General features: G+C 46.7%; 1 protein-coding gene across 5 annotated transcripts in view; it reads right to left on the bottom strand.

Moving 5' to 3' along the window:
* The window catches only part of LOC119566344 (up-regulator of cell proliferation), a 34,674-nt gene that overhangs the window by 8,247 nt on the left and 10,009 nt on the right, over nt 1–16,418 (bottom strand). For 3 of the 5 annotated variants that reach the window (XM_043548970.1, XM_037898977.2, XM_043548969.1), the window contains 2 exons: nt 8,233–8,289; nt 6,437–6,508 (listed from right to left, as the gene is read on the bottom strand). In XM_043548970.1, coding sequence (XP_043404905.1) covers nt 6,437–6,497 — 61 coding nt within the window. In that variant the 5' untranslated portion in view covers nt 6,498–6,508; nt 8,233–8,289. The remainder of the gene's footprint in view (nt 1–6,436; nt 6,509–8,232; nt 8,290–16,418) is intronic. The other 2 variants (XM_037898980.2, XM_037898979.2) reach the window with 2 other exon arrangements.

Raw genomic sequence — 16,418 nt, 5'->3', positions numbered from 1 at the left:
TCAGCCCCGGGTGGCAGGGCTCAGGGAGCTGGGCTTCAGCCCCATGTGGTGGGGCTTCAGCTTTCTGCCCTGGGCCCCAGTGAGTCTAATGCTGGCCCTGCTTGGAGGCCCCCCTGAAACCTGCTCAAGGCCCCCTAGGGGGCCCCAGACCCCTGGTTGAGAACCACTGCTTTACAGCATATACTGTTCTTTTCTCCCTTCTCTCCAGCAGCCATATGAGGGAACAGTGGGGGGTCGGGAAGGGGCGGAAGGAGAGTCTGGCAGTGCTCCCCCCACCTTCTTTGCAGCATCACGGTAGAGGGCAGTCTCTGGAGGGAGGGGCTGGTGGGACTGGTGCCCTCATCCCTTATTGGTACATGCAGACTGGAGCTGGAGGTGTAATTCCAAGCTGGAATAGACATAGGCATGCTAGCTTTGATCTAGTGTGATAAAAATACAAGTGTAGCCACAGAGGCAGGGGTCGTGGGATGCCCGCGTTCAATCCCATCTGAGATCCTGTGTCCGTACTCAGGAAGCTAGCCCACACCACCGCAGCTAGCGTCTACCTTTAGTGTGCTCGCTTGATCAAAGCTAGCGCGGGTATGTCTGCCCAAGCTGGAAATCGCACTTCGAGCTCCAGTGTAGACAGGCCCTAAAAGAGCTCCTCTCTCCACTGAAAGTATAGAGCGTTGCTGAGGTCAGAACATGCATACACGCTGCCTTTTCAATCCTCTTGGCACAGAATCAGAGTAATCCTAGAGTGTGAGTGCAGGTACAGCCCCCGTGCAAAGCTCCATCCCCACCTCAGGAGCAGCATGCGGGGCCCAAATTGCAGGAAGAGAGGTAGAGTGAATGAGGAATTGTCCAAGGTGTCACTTTCCTGGTATGGACCTGTGACCAGGAAGCAGTAGGCCCATGACACAGTGAGGTGAGTGAGCAGTGAAAAGAGTGGCAGGGAGGCCTGTGACAGGGAGGTGGGGAGCAGGGCACATGGATTTCTCAGCTCTTTTTTTTTCCCAGGTGGGAGTAGGGCGTGAGAAAGCCGAGAGGTAACTGTCTGCTCATTTTCACTAGGAGCAATGATAGGAGTTACAGCATTAGGAGCTACTGAGAGGAGCAGAATGTATTTATTGAAGGAGAGGAAAAGCCCCAAACTGATTAGTTGGTTAGGGTGATTTTATTGGGACATCAATCCAATCAGGAAGCAAATGTGGGGACAGGGGTGCAAGGAGAAGGGGTAAAATTGTAGAGAGGTTCTCACATTGTTAACTGGGTTTTCTCTCAAGGCAGATGGGTCACTTGTGAAGCCAGAAATTAACTTGATTTGTATCTGTTTTTTTAGAGAAGGTGTCACATGGCATTATATTTTATTGTTGGATTCTGGTTTTTAGTTTGCTGGTCTTTGCACTCACTGTTACTCCTTGCTAGGTCTGAAACTTCAGAGTCATGTTAAGATGCAGTTAGTCAGAGGAGTGTCAGTGGAGAGCCTCAGCTCTGTAAGTATGCAGGGCATTTGTGGTCTGCAGTAGCAGAGTCTCCTTAATTGTATATCTCTGATGGCCATTCCAACTACAGACAGTGGGGGGCTAAATCATAGAATCATAGACGATTAGGGTTGGAAGAGACCTCAGGAGGTCATCTAGTCCAACCCCCTGCTCAAAGCAGGACCAACCCCAATAGATGTATATGTGTGTGGGGTATGGTAATTCACTGTTCAATGCGTGTTATCCACAAAGGGACTTTAGGCGTTGCAACACTCAGCATTGCAACACATAATTTTTAAGCGCCCTGCTGCCCACTGGACTCCTCAGCCCCGAGCTAGGATCCCAGGCTCCCTATATAATGCATGGGGAGAGTAGACACCTAGAAATGGGATTCACAGAAGCCAGCATGCTGAGCCAGGAACCAAAATGAAATACTGATGAAAAGGGTGGGACCTAAGCCCTGCCCCTCAAAGGTAATTAGATACTTAACTCTGGGCCAGAGAGAGATGCCTATATCTGCTCAGGATTCTCAGCTGTAAACCCTCTCCTGAAGTTAGGCTCCTAAACTAGGTCATCCGCTGAGAGACCCCACCCCATTATAGCCAAAAGCCTGCTGGAGTGTGGGAGATCCAAGTTCAAGTCCCTCCTTGAAATCAGCCAGACTGGGTTTTTGAAAAGGGGCCTCCCACATCACAGGCGATTGCCCTATTGAGTATTCTGGGGGATGCATATTCCATCCAGCTCAAAAGATCACCAATCTGGTTGCCCTGGGCTGTCTTTTGTGCAAGGCTTGAGCCAGCAGGCATGCTCTGAGAATGCTACCAGATCAGACTCCACAGGCTAGAAAGGTGGGGCAATGTCTAGCTGAGAATCCCCAGGCTTGGGGCTGCTGCCCCATCTGCAGCTCCTGCTGGGGCTCAGGGCTTCCACCCTGTGGCTCCTTCCAAGGCTCAGGGCCCCCATTTTTCAAATTGGCCAGGGCCTCTGGGCATGGGCCCCATGGGCCCACGTGTTAATCCTCTACTGACTGTGACTTGCAGCTAGGAGCCCCTGGCTGGCGCGCTCCCAGCAGCACTGGGGGGATCGAACCCACCTCCACCTCTAGGAGTCTCCTCCAGCTGCAACAGTTCCGTGATACTTCACCCCAGCAAGGCTCAGGCCTTGTCTACCCTACTAAGTTTTGTCGCCAAAAACTGCCTTTTGGCAACAAAACAGTGAGAGCGTTCACACTGCAATGCGACTTTTGCTGGGAAAAACGTCTGGTTTCGGCAACAAAAAATGTCCACCCTGAGAGAGAGTTTTTTCTTTCCCCCTCCCTTTATTGTTGACAACGAGCCAGCATAGACACTGCTGTTTGTTTTGTGGACAGAACTGGCTTCCGCCAGTATCCCACAATGCCTGTTCTGATCGCTCTGTTCAGTGTTTTGATTTCTGCTGCCCTGCAGGCATGCGTCCCTCCCCTTTCAAAGCTCTGGGAAGTATCTGACAGCTGAGCGTGCTGCTCTCTTTGGGGAACAAAGAACAAATCATTGGAATGCTCCTGTTCTGCCCGGCACTAGGAACACAGCGGCAGGCAGACTGCTGTCACTGGTGGGGGGCAGTACTAGATTTATAATGGTGCCAAAGGCACCATGGCACCGGGCCTATGCACAGCAGGGGCCCCCTCGGGCCCGGCACTCCACCTCTGCTACAGCCCAGCAGCCGCAGTGCTGGATCTCCTCTCCAGCCCCTTCCCCGGACGACCCGGACCCTGGGCTTCTCCTCCCCCTGCTCCCGGCCATTCGCTCCTCCTCTCAGCTGTCCGGCTGAGGGCTCCTTTCGTCTCCACCCCACATGCCTTGCCGCTCCTCCGGGTTGCCGGTGATGGACAGTCTGCCGCTTCAGGCTCCCCTGGGCTCAGGAACCCCAAAGCCAGGGGCTGTCAACCAACCGCCCGGAGTGGAGTGGAGGGGATGGAGTCCCTGCTTGCCGCTCAGCTGCTCTGCAGCAGAGGAAGGGTGGGGGGCTAGGACCAGGGAGAAAGTAGGTACCCGCTCTATGTGGGTAGGTGTGTGGGTGGGATCCTGTTTACCCCCTCCCCAGCTCTGCTGCGCTTGCGGTTTACCCCTGGCCCCTCCCTTGCTCCAGGGACCAACCCTAGCTCCTGCCCCGCTGTGCTTTTGCCCCCCGGCCCCTGCCTTGCTCCAGCTGGGGACCAATCCTCCCCGCCATGCCCTGCTGTGCTCTTGCCCCTCGCCCAGAGGAGGATTTACCATAAAACACAGGGTGTCCTGGCACAGGAACCCCCAACAACAGGGGGCCCCAGGGCTGGGCAGCTGCAGGGGCAGAAGCTTGGTCCTGCTGGCTCCTGGGGCTCCTGCTGCAGGCTCCACCCGCCCCCACTGGCAGCCAAGCTCCCCCCTCCCCGAGCGCGCCACATCCCCTCTCCTCCCCCACCCTCCCAGCACTTCCCCTGCCGCCAAACAGCTGTTTGCCAGCACTCAGGATGCTCTGGGAGGGAGGGGGAGGAGCAGGGCTGCAGCGCACTTGGGGGCAGGGACTTGGTGAAGGGGTGGAATCTGGGCAGGACGGAGCAGAGGCGGGGCCCCTGTGCTCCCTCTACACATATGCTCCCAGCCCCACAACCCCAGCCCCAATTTATTCACCCCCTTCACACACATGGAGCCCCCTGCCCTCCCTGACTCCTGCACCCCCTCACACACCGCCCAGCCCCCTGCCGCCCTCCCTGACTCCCGCACCCCCTCACACACCGCCCAGCCCTGACTCCTGCACCTCCTCACATCCCATTCTCACCCTGAGGACCAAACAGGAGCTCCTTCACCCCTGCCCCACATCCCCACCTGCACCCCTTGCACCAAACGGGAGCTGCCCCAGGTAAGCGCTCAACACCCCAACCCCCTGCCCCAGCTCTGATCCCCCTCCCACATCCTAACTCCTGGCCAGACCCTGCACCCCAACTTTTTTTACTTTTTTTTTAAATAAGTGCTCTTATCCAAAGCACTTTACAATAGTTAGCTAATGGTACAAACAATATTTGGAAAGATCATTAAGTGATCCATTGAGACCCTCAGCAATTTTCAAGTGGTCTGTGGAAAAATAAGTTAGACTACAAAAACAATCAAGGTACCTCACTTTATTTTCATTTGCTTCCTATTTCCTATAGGAGGACAATGAAGAACAAAAGAATGAACAGTGGGGCCGGGGGGGCGGGGGGGGGGGATAAGAGAGAATGTTCTTTTTCTTGGCTGGGTCCCAAGGGGGGGGGGCCCAAAAATGAAACTGAGCAAAGGGCTCCACTAACTCTAAATCTGCCACTGTCCTGCCATATGAAAAGCTATATAAGATGGGGAGTGACATCATAAGGGTTCTTCACTCCCCACCCAAGAACAAAGACTGAACTGGGGGAAGTGCAGGACCCAGGCTAAAGGGATTTCTAGCCTGTGAAGGAAACACCTGGGGGGTTCTAAGATGTAAAGCAAGTGCAGCTTGCCCCTTAAGAATCTTCAGCCTGCTTGTATCATCTCTTAGGGTGAGAATCTGCTAATTCATATCCAGTATATTTAGTATAAGAAGTTTAGTTTGTGTGTTTAGTTTATTTGCTAGGTAATCTGCTTTGATCTGTTTGCTATCCCTTATACTCACTTAAAATCTATCTTTTGTGGTTAAACTTGTTTTTGGTTTATCTAAACCAGGGAGTTGGAGTGGGTGTGTCAAGGTTCCTTCCCCATTCTGAACTCTAGGGTACAGATGTGGGGACCTGCATGAAAACCTCCTAAGCTTACTTTTACCAGCTTAGGTTAAAACTTCCCCAAGGTACAAACTATTTTACCCTTTTGCCCTTGGACTTCCACTGCCACCAAACTTTATCTGGGTTCCTGAGAAAATGTAGTTTGGACACATCTTTCCCCCCAAAATCCTCCCAACCCTTGCACCCCGCTTCCTGGGGAAGGTTTGGTAAAAATCCTCACCAATTTGCATAGGTGACCACAGACCCAAACCCTTGGATCTTAGAACAATGAAAAAGCATTCAGTTTTCTTACAAGAAGACTTTTAATAGAAGTAAAAGGGAATCACCTCTGTAAAATCAGGATGGTAGATACCTTACAGGGTAATTAGATTCAAAACATAGAGAATCCCTCTAGGCAAAACCTGAAGTTACAAAAAAGACACACAGACAGGAATATTCATTCTGTTCAGCACAGCTATTTTCTCAGCCATTTCAAGAAATCATAATCTAACACATACCTAGCTAGATTACTTACTAAAAGTTCTAAGACTCCATTCCTGTTCTGTCCCCGGCAAAAGCAGCATACAGACAGACACAGACCCTTTGTTTTTCTCCCTCCTCCCAGCTTTTGAAAGTATCTTGTCTCCTCATTGGTCATTTTGGTCAGGTGCCAGCGAGGTTACCTTTAGCTTCTTAACCCTTCACAGGTGAGAGGATTTTTCCTCTGGCCAGGAGGGATTTTAAAGAGGTTTACCCTTCCCTTTATATTTATGACAGGGTGTATGGGCATCTTAGCTCAGGGGCAAAAGGCTTTTGTGTATTCCTCTCCACATTGAGGGATGGGGTGAATTTTATAAGCTTACGCTGTACAGTTCCCTGTGCAGCTCAAGACAGTAAAATTTTGGGTTTATACTCCAGAGGGGGTGCATGCCTGAGGAGCTGGGAGTTGCCCTAACTGTAGCCTTCCTATACAGGGGCTGGTCAGAGAGCCTGAATGTAACTACAGCTGGATGTGTCCCTACCTGCATGTATGCTGGGGAAAGTTCAGGCTGGAGGGCTTTACACTGTACTCCTGTGACCAGCTGCAAGAGGAAGCCCAGTGTGGTGGGTCAGGGGGCTCAGTGGTACCCCAGTTCCAGGTAGCACCCTGGGATGGGGAAGCCATCACACTGGGTTGGGCCTGCCCTCAAAGGGCCAGCATTATCTGGTACACAATTGTAGTAATATATTAAGAAGGAGATAGTACCTTCAACATTTTCTTTTTCTGAGAATACAGTGCCTCCTAAATTCTTGGGTTCATTCTCCATACTTGAAGATCCTAGAAAGGAAACCGCATTAAAACTCTCAGATTCTTAAAGACTTTTTTTGATGTTTCTGTATTCTTAATAGTTATATAATCTCCTTTCAAAATGATGAAGATGCCCCAAGAAGCTTTTTCTACAGTAAAAATAAAGCCAATGAAAATTCAAACACTGCAGGAAATGCTAACCACAGGGAACAGGAAGGCAAAATGCAGTTTGCTGTTACGTATTGTAGATTAGATGTTCTAATTCTGTAGCGAGGTTCCAGAATTGTTCATTGGGTTTCCAGAAAGATAGGTGACCTGTGAGGCCAGAAATTAACTTGATTTCTACCTTTTTCTTTTGTGAAGGTGTCACAAGGTATTACATTTTAATTGTGGATTTTGATTGTTTAATTTTGGTGTTTGCACTCAGAGTTACTCTTTATTAGACCTGGTAAGTTAAGTTAAGTGCAGTTAGAGGAAAGTCTCAGATCTGTAACCGTGCAGGGATTTACATTCAGGGCCATTTCAGACACAGGGTCTTCAATTGGATCTCTCTGATGGCTGTTCCAACCATGAGTAGACTATATAAGGAGGGAGTGACTAGACACCTGAGCACTGTGCAGCAGATATTACAGTTCTGTGATACTCCACCCCAGCGAGTCTTACTCACTCCACTCTGCACTCCCTGAGCCAGTCTCACTAATCAGAGGTGGAGGGCTCCAGTCAAATGAGTCTGTAGATGGCCCAGGAAGTGCTTGTACCTGCCCTGAGAATAGCCATATGGAGAGCTCTACCAAGGGACAGAGTATGGGGGAAAACAAGCTACTCATGTGTCAAGGTTCTTTCCCCACTCTGAACTCTAGGGTACAGATGTGGGAACCTGCATGAAAGAGCCCCTAAGCTTATTCTTACCAGCTTAGGTTAAAAACTTTCTCAAGGGACAAACTTTGCCTTGTCCTTGAACCCTCTGCTGCCACCACGAAGTGTGTTAAACAAAGAACAGGGAAAGAGCCCACTTGGAGATGTCTTCCCCTCAAAATATCCCCCCCCCCCCAAGCCCTACACCCTCTTTCCTGGGGAAGGCTTGATAAAAATCCTCACCAATTTGCATAGGTGAACACAGACCCAAACCCTTGGATCTTAAGAACAATGAAAAAGCAATCAGGATCTTAAAAGAAGAATTTTAATGAAAGAAAAAGTAAAAGAATCACCTCTGTAAAATCAGGATGGTAAATACCTTACAGGGTAATCAGATTCAAAACATAGAGAATCCCTCTAGGCAAAACCTTTAGTTACAAAAAGACACCAAAACAGGAATATACATGCCATTCAGCACAGCTTATTTACCAGCCATTTAAACAAAAGAAAATCTAACGCATTTCTAGCTAAATTACTTACTAACAAGTTCTAAGACTCCATTCCTGTTCTGTTCCCAGCAAAAGCATCACACAGACAGACCGACCCTTTGTTCCTCCCCCCTCCAGCTTTGAAAGTATCTTGTCTCCTCATTGGTCATTTTGGTCAGGTGCCAGTGAGGTTATCCTGGCTTCTTAACCCTATACAGGTGAAAGGGTTTTACCTCTGGCCAGGAGGGATTTTATAGCACTATAAAGAGAAAGGTGGTTACCCTTCCCTTTATATTTATGGCATCATGTCTTATTTCCACAGCCCATCCTCTCATCCTGCCTCTTTTCTCCATCCATTGGAGAGTGCTGCTGCTCCTCCCTTTTCCCTTCGCCATTCCCCTGGTGGCTCACCTTCTGTCCTCTCCTCCAGCTCTTCTCTGGTGTCTCCCTTAGAGCCCTGGGAAATAACTAGGAGAAACAGGATGAAATTTAATGAAAGAAAAGATTAGGCTCAATATCCAGAAAAACTTCCTGACAGTGAGACCTATGAGGCCGTGGAATCATCTTCCTAGGGGGAAGGTTGGGAGCCCATCACGTGGGTCATAGAAAATTAGGACTGGATAAACACTTGGAGAACAGACAGTATGCAAAAATACTAGGCGTTTTCAAGTCTCCCTGCCAGAAAAATCCTCACCTGTTCCTGGCTGTTTTTGGTCTTAGTGATGCTTTCGTTTTGTTTCTCTGTTTGAAATGTTGCTAGATGCTAACCTCATCTTTGTAACAAATGCATTTGCTGTTGGTTAAATCTTCCCTTGGGCCTTGTCTCTACTAGGAAAACTAAAACCATAGATCAGCACCAATACAGGGCAACTGGTTTTAGCAATAGAGGGGGATGTTTTTTCAGTTTGCAGTCTGGTAGCAGGCAGTGTGTTGTGAGAGAAGCAGAGCCTTTGATGAAAGCTGAGCCCTGATTAGGGGGCCAGGCATCCCTGATTAGGGACCCTATAAAGGCAGCCAAGCAGCCAGCGGCACATGAGCAGCAACACGGAAGCCAGAAAACAGAGCTGACAACAGGGAAGTTTGAGAGGGAGCTTGTAAGAGGAGTTTGCTGGAAGGGGGGTGGGGGTGGGGGTGGGGGTGTGTGTTGTTTTGACAGGTGCTGAGGAGGGAAGGCTATGACAGCTACAGAAGCAGCCATGGTAGGGACCCAAGGAATGGAAGAGACAATGAAGATGAGTGATGTGGAAGCTGCAGGATTTATGTCATTCTGAAGAGGGTACCTGAAAGCTGCTTCCTTTTTATGCCTGCTAGATTTGATTGAAGAGCGGATCAGAGGTTTGGAGATGCTTTTAGAAGCCATGGTTGAGTTTCAAAGAGGATTTGAGCAGAGGATGGAAGGAAGGCAAGAGGAAGCTGAAGAGAAAAGTCAAGACTCAATGCAAGCTAAACTGAAGAGCTGTGAATGTAGGCTGCTGGATGAGGAGGGTGGCCAGTGGAAGCATGTGACTGTGAAAACAAGGCAGAGGAAAAGACCGGCTAGCGAACAAGAAATAGAGCCGAGGAACAGGTTTGCTGAGCTGGATAAAGGGGAGAGGCAGGCAGTAACAGAAAATGGATGGGCAAGGAAGAAGAGAAGAGTAGCTAGTCACCCACAAGAAGAGGAGAAGAGTCAACGGAGGTAGCCAGAGTTCAGAGCCCCAGGACGAGAGAGGAAGACTTGCCAAAGATTGCAAGTGAGAACAGAAGGCAGGGAGACTTGCAGCCAGAGGGAACACAAGGGGGAAGGCTGGAGAATTGAACCAACACCAGGAAGAGAGAGGTCTATGTGACTGGGAACTTCCTACTAAGAATAGACAGGCCTGTCACTGGAGCTGATCCAGAGAACAGAAGGCTGTGCTGTCTGACAGGAGCTAAGATATGGGATGTGGACCTGAGGCTGAAGTGGATCCTAATCGGAACAGGAAAGAATCCATAAGAACAGCCTTACTGGGCCAGACCAAAGGTCCATCTAGCCCAGTATCCTGTCTTCTGACAGTGGCCAATGCCAGGTGCCCCAGATGGAATGAACAGACCAGGTAATCCTCAAGTGATCCATCCCCTGTCGGTCATTCCCAGCTTCTGCCAAAGACAGCCTAGGGACACCCTCCCTGCCCATCCTGGCTAATAGCCATTGATGGACCTATCCTCCATGAATTTATCTAGTTCTTTTTTGAACCCTATTATGGTCTTGGCCTTCACAACATCCTCTGGCAAGGAGTTCCACAGGTTGACTGTGCGTTGTGTGAAGAAATACTTCCTTTTATTTGTTTTAAACCTGCTGCCTATTCATTTCATTTGGTGACTCCTAGTTCTTGTGTTATGAGAAGTAGTAAACACCTCCTTGTCTACTTTCTCTACATCAGTCCTGATTTTATAGACCTCAATCATATCTCCCCTTAGCCATCTCTTTTCCAAGCTGAAAAGTCCCAGTCTTATTAATCTCTCCTCATAAGGAAGCTGTTCCATACCCCTAATAGTTTTTGTTGCCCTTTTCTGAACCTTTTCCAATTCCAATATAATCCACTGATCGTCCTTCACATGGGAAAAGTATGCTGCTAGATTCTCATTGGAACAATTTTCCCTATGACTGGAGAATTGCAAATATAGTACCTATATTTAAGAAAGGGGAAAAAAGTGATCCAGGCCTCTTATTTTAACCTCAGTTGTATGCAAGGTCTTAGAAGAAATTTTGAAAGAAAGAATAGTTAAAGACATAGAGGCAAACAGTAATTGGGATAAAATACAACATGGTTTGCAAAAGAAAGACTATGCCAGAAGATAACAGATTTTCTAGACAAAAGAAATGCAGTAGATCTAATCTGCCTGAATTTCAGTTAGGCATTTGATACAGTTCCACATGGGAAGTTATTAGTTCAATTGGAAAAGATGGGGATTAATATGAAAATTGAAAGGTAGGTAAGGAACCAGTGAAAGGGGAGACTACAATGGATTGTACTGGAAGGTGAACTGTCAGGCTGCCGGGAGTTTACTAGTGGAGTTGCTCAGGGATAGCCAGTTTATATCAATAAGTTCAGGCTTGAAATTAGATGAAGGTTTCTAACTATCAGAGGAGTGAAGTTCTGGAACAGTCTTCCAAGGAGAGTAGTGGGGGCAAAAAAACTAACCTTGTTCAAGACTGAACTTGATAAGTTTATGGAGGGGATAATAGGATGAGGTTGCCAACAATGGCATATGGTTCAGCCACGACTGCTATTAGCAAATATCTCCAATGACTGGAGATGGGACACTAGATGGGAAGGGCTCTGTGTTATAGTGATTTGTTTCCCAGGTGTTTGGCTGCTGGATCTCACGCACATGCCTAGGGTCTAACTGACTGCCTTATTTGGGGTTGGGAAGGACTTCCTCCCACCCCAGGTCAGATTGGGAGAGAAACTGGCCTTTTTTTTTTTGCTTCCTCCGCAGCTTGGAGTCACTTGCTGGTCTGAAGTCTTCAAATCAAGATTTGAGGATTTCAGTAACTCAGCCAGAGGTTCTGGGTCTATTACAGGAAGGGGTGGGTGTGGTTCTATGGCCCACGATGTGCAGGAGGTCAGACTAGATGATCATAATGGTCCCTTCAAGCCTTGAAATCTGAGTCTATGTAGAATCAGGCATTTTTACCTTTTTTTTTATACTTTTGCTCTGTGTAGGATGCTTACAAGTAATCAGCCAGTTAATGATGGGTAGAAGGAGTAGCAGTCAATGAAAACTGATATATAAAATCATTTGGAGCCATCTACGTACTGTTCCAAAGAACGTAGCTGGGCTGCTTGTCAGTCAAAGAAGTGCAGTTCTCAGGGTGTGTCTTCACAGCACAGTTAGTTTAAGTAATAACTTGTGTGTTACCCGAACTAGACTCTTGTCCACAAACAAGAATCTCTGTAGCTGTAGTTAAGTGTAGATTAAACTCAGGTTAGCTACCTTGTGCGTTTGTGTGCATGCCGCTGAAGCTCCAGCTAATAATCCAGTGTTACCTCTCAGCAGCACCTAATCCAATCACTCTGCTACTCAAATCATTCTGTGTTACTCCAGTGTTGTTTTGAAGTGTGGTTGCTCTCACTGGAGCTAGGCTAGCTCAAGTGCAGTAACTTGAGTATACGAAGTCTAGCTATCTCTTGCAGTGAAGATAAAGGCCACAAAGAACTCTGCCATCAGAGGTGGACAGCTGAGAAATGTGCAAAAACCAGTACCCTCCAAATATCACAGGTGGCATGGAGGGGAAGGTTGCTCCTGAGTAGCTCTGAGGAACATGGCTTCCACCTCCTGTGCTCCTCTGACAGCAGCCCTGGCTGGCAAATCACAGATAGTTTGCCAGTTGAGAGAACAAATCTCACAAACCACACATGGGTTGTCAGAGCTGGACTTGCAGCAGGAATGATGGGGGTATTTGGGTGAGACTTGGGGAAGGGGATGCTTTACAACTAGTCTCTATGTACTCTCTATGTCTCCAATTTTTTTCCTGATTTTCAAATGTAAAAAAAATATCATTCAAAACAGTTAAGGTAGATAAGGACAAACAACACCCACATCAAAACCACAAAAGCAATGAAATATTGAGTAAAACCATACAAATGGATCACCAGCAAGTGTTATCTGGACCACTGCTGGAGAACCACAGCAGCAGTGAATTTAAATGTTCAGACATAACATTTCATTCTCGAGACATCTAGATAGACTTATGTGTAGTGCTGGGGAGGAGCCGGTGGTCGTGGTACATGTATGTACCAATGACATAGGGAAGGATAGGAGAGATGTTCTGAAGGCCAAATTTAGGCTGCTAGGTAAGAGATTGAAGTCATAAGAACATAAGAATGGCCATACTGAGTCAGACCAAAGGTCCATCCAGCCCAGTATCCCATCTACCACCAGTGGCCAATGCCAGGTGCCCCAGAGGGAGTGAACCTAACAGGTAATGATCAGTGATCTCTCTCCTGCCATCCACCCTCTGACAGACAGAGGCTAGGGACACCACTCCTTACCCATCCTGGCTAACAGCCATTAATGGACTTAGCCTCCCTGAATTTATCCAGTTCTCTTTTAAACCCTGTTCTAGTCCTAGCCTTCACAACCTCCTCAGGCAAGGAGTTCCACAGGTTGACTGTGCGCTGTGTGAAGAACTTCCTTTTATTTGTTTTAAACCTGCTGCCCATTAATTTAATTTGTAGGCCCCTAGTTCTTCTATTATGGGAACAAGTAAATAACTTTTCCTTATTCATTTTCTCCACACCACTCATGATTTTATATACCTCTATCATATCCCCCCTTAGTGTCCTCTTTTCCAAGCTGAAAAGTCCTAGCCTCTTTAATCTCTCCTCATAGGGGACCCATTCCAAACCCCTTATCATTTTAGTTGCCCTTCTCTGAACCTTTTCTAATGCCAGTTGTGGCAAAATACCTTGTTCGCCTCAGCAGGCTCCGTCCTTTTTAGCCTTGGAGACTCGGGTTTGGGGCAAGGCAAATCATTATAGGTGGCACAGGGTCCTGCCACTCCTCTCCTCAGTCGGTCCCTTGTGCTTGTTTCCTTTCCCTTCTAGGGAGCGAGTGCAGCCTCCCTACTGGGAAGGTCTGGTGTCTTGCTGCAAACAGCCTACTGGCAACTCCCCTGTTCCCCTCACTCCCCCTCTCCTTCCACCCCGGGGAGGGTTTAAAAAGGTCCCAAGTAGCTGGAGTCAGCTGAACCTAATTGGTTCCCTAGCAACCTCTTTTCCAGCTGAACCTTATTGCCCCCTGGTTATCTCTCCTCAGTGGATAGGGAGGGGCCTTTTAATCCCCTGGGACTAATTACTACCCCGCCCTTTGTAGCTGTTTGTCCTGGGTTTACCACACAGTATATCTTTTTTGAGATGAGGGGATCACATCTGTATGCAGTATTCAAGATGTGGGCATACCATGGATTTATGTAAGGTCAATAAGATATTCTCCGTTTTAATCTCTATCCCTTTTTTAATGATTCCAAACATCCCGTTTGCTTTTTTGACTGCCGCTGCACACTGCATGGACATCTTCAGAGAACTATCCACGATGACTCCAAGATCTTTCTCCTGATTAGTTGTAGCTAAATTAGCCCCCATCATATTGTATGTATAGTTGGAGTTATTTTTTCCAATGTGCATTACTTTACATTTATCCACATTACATTTCATTTGCCATTTTGTTGCCCAATCACTTAGTTTTGTGAGATCTTTTTGAAGTTCTTCACAGTCTGCTTTGGTCTTAACTATCTTGAGCAGTTTAGTCTCATCTGCAAACTTTGCCACCTCACTGTTTACCCCTTTCTCCAGATCATTTACCAATAAGTTGAATAGGGTTGGTCCTAAGACTGGGGAACACCACTAGTTACCCCTCTCCATTCTGAAAATTTACCATTTATTCCTACCCTTTGTTCCCTGTCTTTTAACCAGTTCTCAGTCCATGAAAGGATCTTCCCTCTTATCCAATGACAACTTAATTTACTTAAGAGCCTTTGGTGAGGGACCTTGTCAAAGGCTTTCTGGAAATCTAAGTACACTATGTCCACTGGATCCACCTTGTCCACATGTTTGTTGACCCCTTCAAAGAACTTATGCTGAAATAAATTGGTTAGTCTCTAAGGTGCCACAAGTACTCCTTTTCTTTTTGCGAATACAGACTAACACGGCTGCTACTCTGAAACCTGTCGAATAGATTAGTAAGACATGATCTCCCTTTACAGAAACCATGTTGACTTTTGCCCAACAATTTATGTTCTTCCAGGTGTCTGACAATTTTATTCTTTACTATTGTTTCAACTAATTTGCCCGGTACTGATGTTAGACTTACTGGGTCTGTAATTGCCGGGATCACCTCTAGAGCCCTTTTTAAATATTGGTGTTACGTTACCTGTCTTCCAGTCATTGGGTACAGAAGCTGATTTAAAGGACAGGTTACAAACCATAGTTAATAGTTCCGTAATTTCACATTTGAGTTCTTTCAGAATACCATCTGGTCCCGGTGACTAGTTACTGTTAAGTTTATCAATTAATTCCAAAACCTCCTCTAGTTACACTTCAATCTGTGGCAATTCCTCAGATTTGTCACCTACAAAGGATGGCTCAGGTTTGGGAATCTCCCTAACATCCTCAGCCGTGAAGATTGAAGCAAAGAATTCATTTTGTTTCTCTGCAATGACTTTATCGTCCTTAAGTGCTCCTTTTGTATCTCGATTGTCCAGGGGCTCCACTGGTTTTTTAGCAGGCTTCCTGCTTCTGATGTACTTAAAAAACATTTTGTTATTACCTTTTGAGTTTTTGGCTAGCTGTTCTTCTAACTCCTTTTTGGCTTTTATTATTACATTTTTACACTTAATTTGGCAGTGTTTATGCTCCTTTCTATTTACCTCACTAGGATTTGACTTCCACTTTTTAAAAGTTGCCTTTTTATCTCTCTCTCCTTCTTTTACATGGTTGTTAAGCTACGGTGGCTCTTTTTTAGTTCTTTTACTGTGTTGTTTAATTTGGGGTGTACATTTAAGTTAAACCTCTATTATGGTGTCTTTGAAAGTGTCCGTGCAGCTTGCAGGGATTTCACCCTAGTCACTGTACCTTTTAATTTCTGTTTAACTAACCTCCTCATTTTTGCATAGTTCCCCTTTCTGAAATTAAATGCCACAGTGCTGGGCTCTTGAGGTGTTCTTCCCACCACAGGAATGTTAAATGTTATTATATTGTGGTCACTATTTCTAAGCGGTCCTGTTATAGTTACCTCTTGGACCAGATCCTGCATTCCACTCAGGACAAAATCGAGAGTTGCCTCTCCCCTTGTGGGTTCCTGTACCAGCTGCTCCAAGAAGCAGTCATTCAAAGTATCGAGAAATTTTGTCTCTGCATTTCGTCCTGAAGTGACATTTACCCAGTCGATATGGGGTTAATTGAAATTCCCCACTATTATTGAGTTCTTTATTTTGATAGCCTCTCTAATCTCCATTAGCATTTCATTGTCACTATCACTGTCCTGGTCAGGTGGTAGATAATAGATCCCTACTGTTATATTCTTATTAGAGCCTGGAATTACTATCCGTAGAGATTCTATTGAACATGTGGATTAATCTAAGATTTTTATTTCATTTAATTCTACATTTTCTTTTATATATAGTGCCACTCCCCCCCTGCACGACCTGTTCTGTCCTCCCGATATATAAATACCCTGGAATGATTGTGTCCCATTGATTGTCCTCACTCCACCAGGTTTCTGTGATGCCTTTTATATCAATATCCTCCTTTAACACGAGGCACTCTGGTTCACCCATCTTATTATTTAGACTTCCAGCATTTGTGTACAAGCACTTTAAAAATTTGTCACTGTTTATTTGTCTGCCCTTTCCTGATGTGTCAGATCCTTTTTTATGTGAATGTTTCTTGTCTGAACTGGCCCATACTTTATCCTCTTCCATCCTCTCCTCCTGACTAAAACCTAGAGAATCTCTCTCAATAGACTCTCCTCGAAGAGAAGTCTCTGTCCGATCCACGTGTGCCTCTGCAGCCATCGGCTTTTCCCCCTCCCCCATCTCTTCATTTAAAAACTGCTCTGCAACTTTTTTAATG

This window comes from Chelonia mydas, chromosome 6, assembly GCF_015237465.2.
Source record: "Chelonia mydas isolate rCheMyd1 chromosome 6, rCheMyd1.pri.v2, whole genome shotgun sequence".
In the NCBI taxonomy this organism is placed as follows: domain Eukaryota; kingdom Metazoa; phylum Chordata; order Testudines; family Cheloniidae; genus Chelonia; species Chelonia mydas.
Note: the sequence above shows the minus strand (reverse complement) of the source record. Positions and strands in the feature narration are given on the sequence as shown.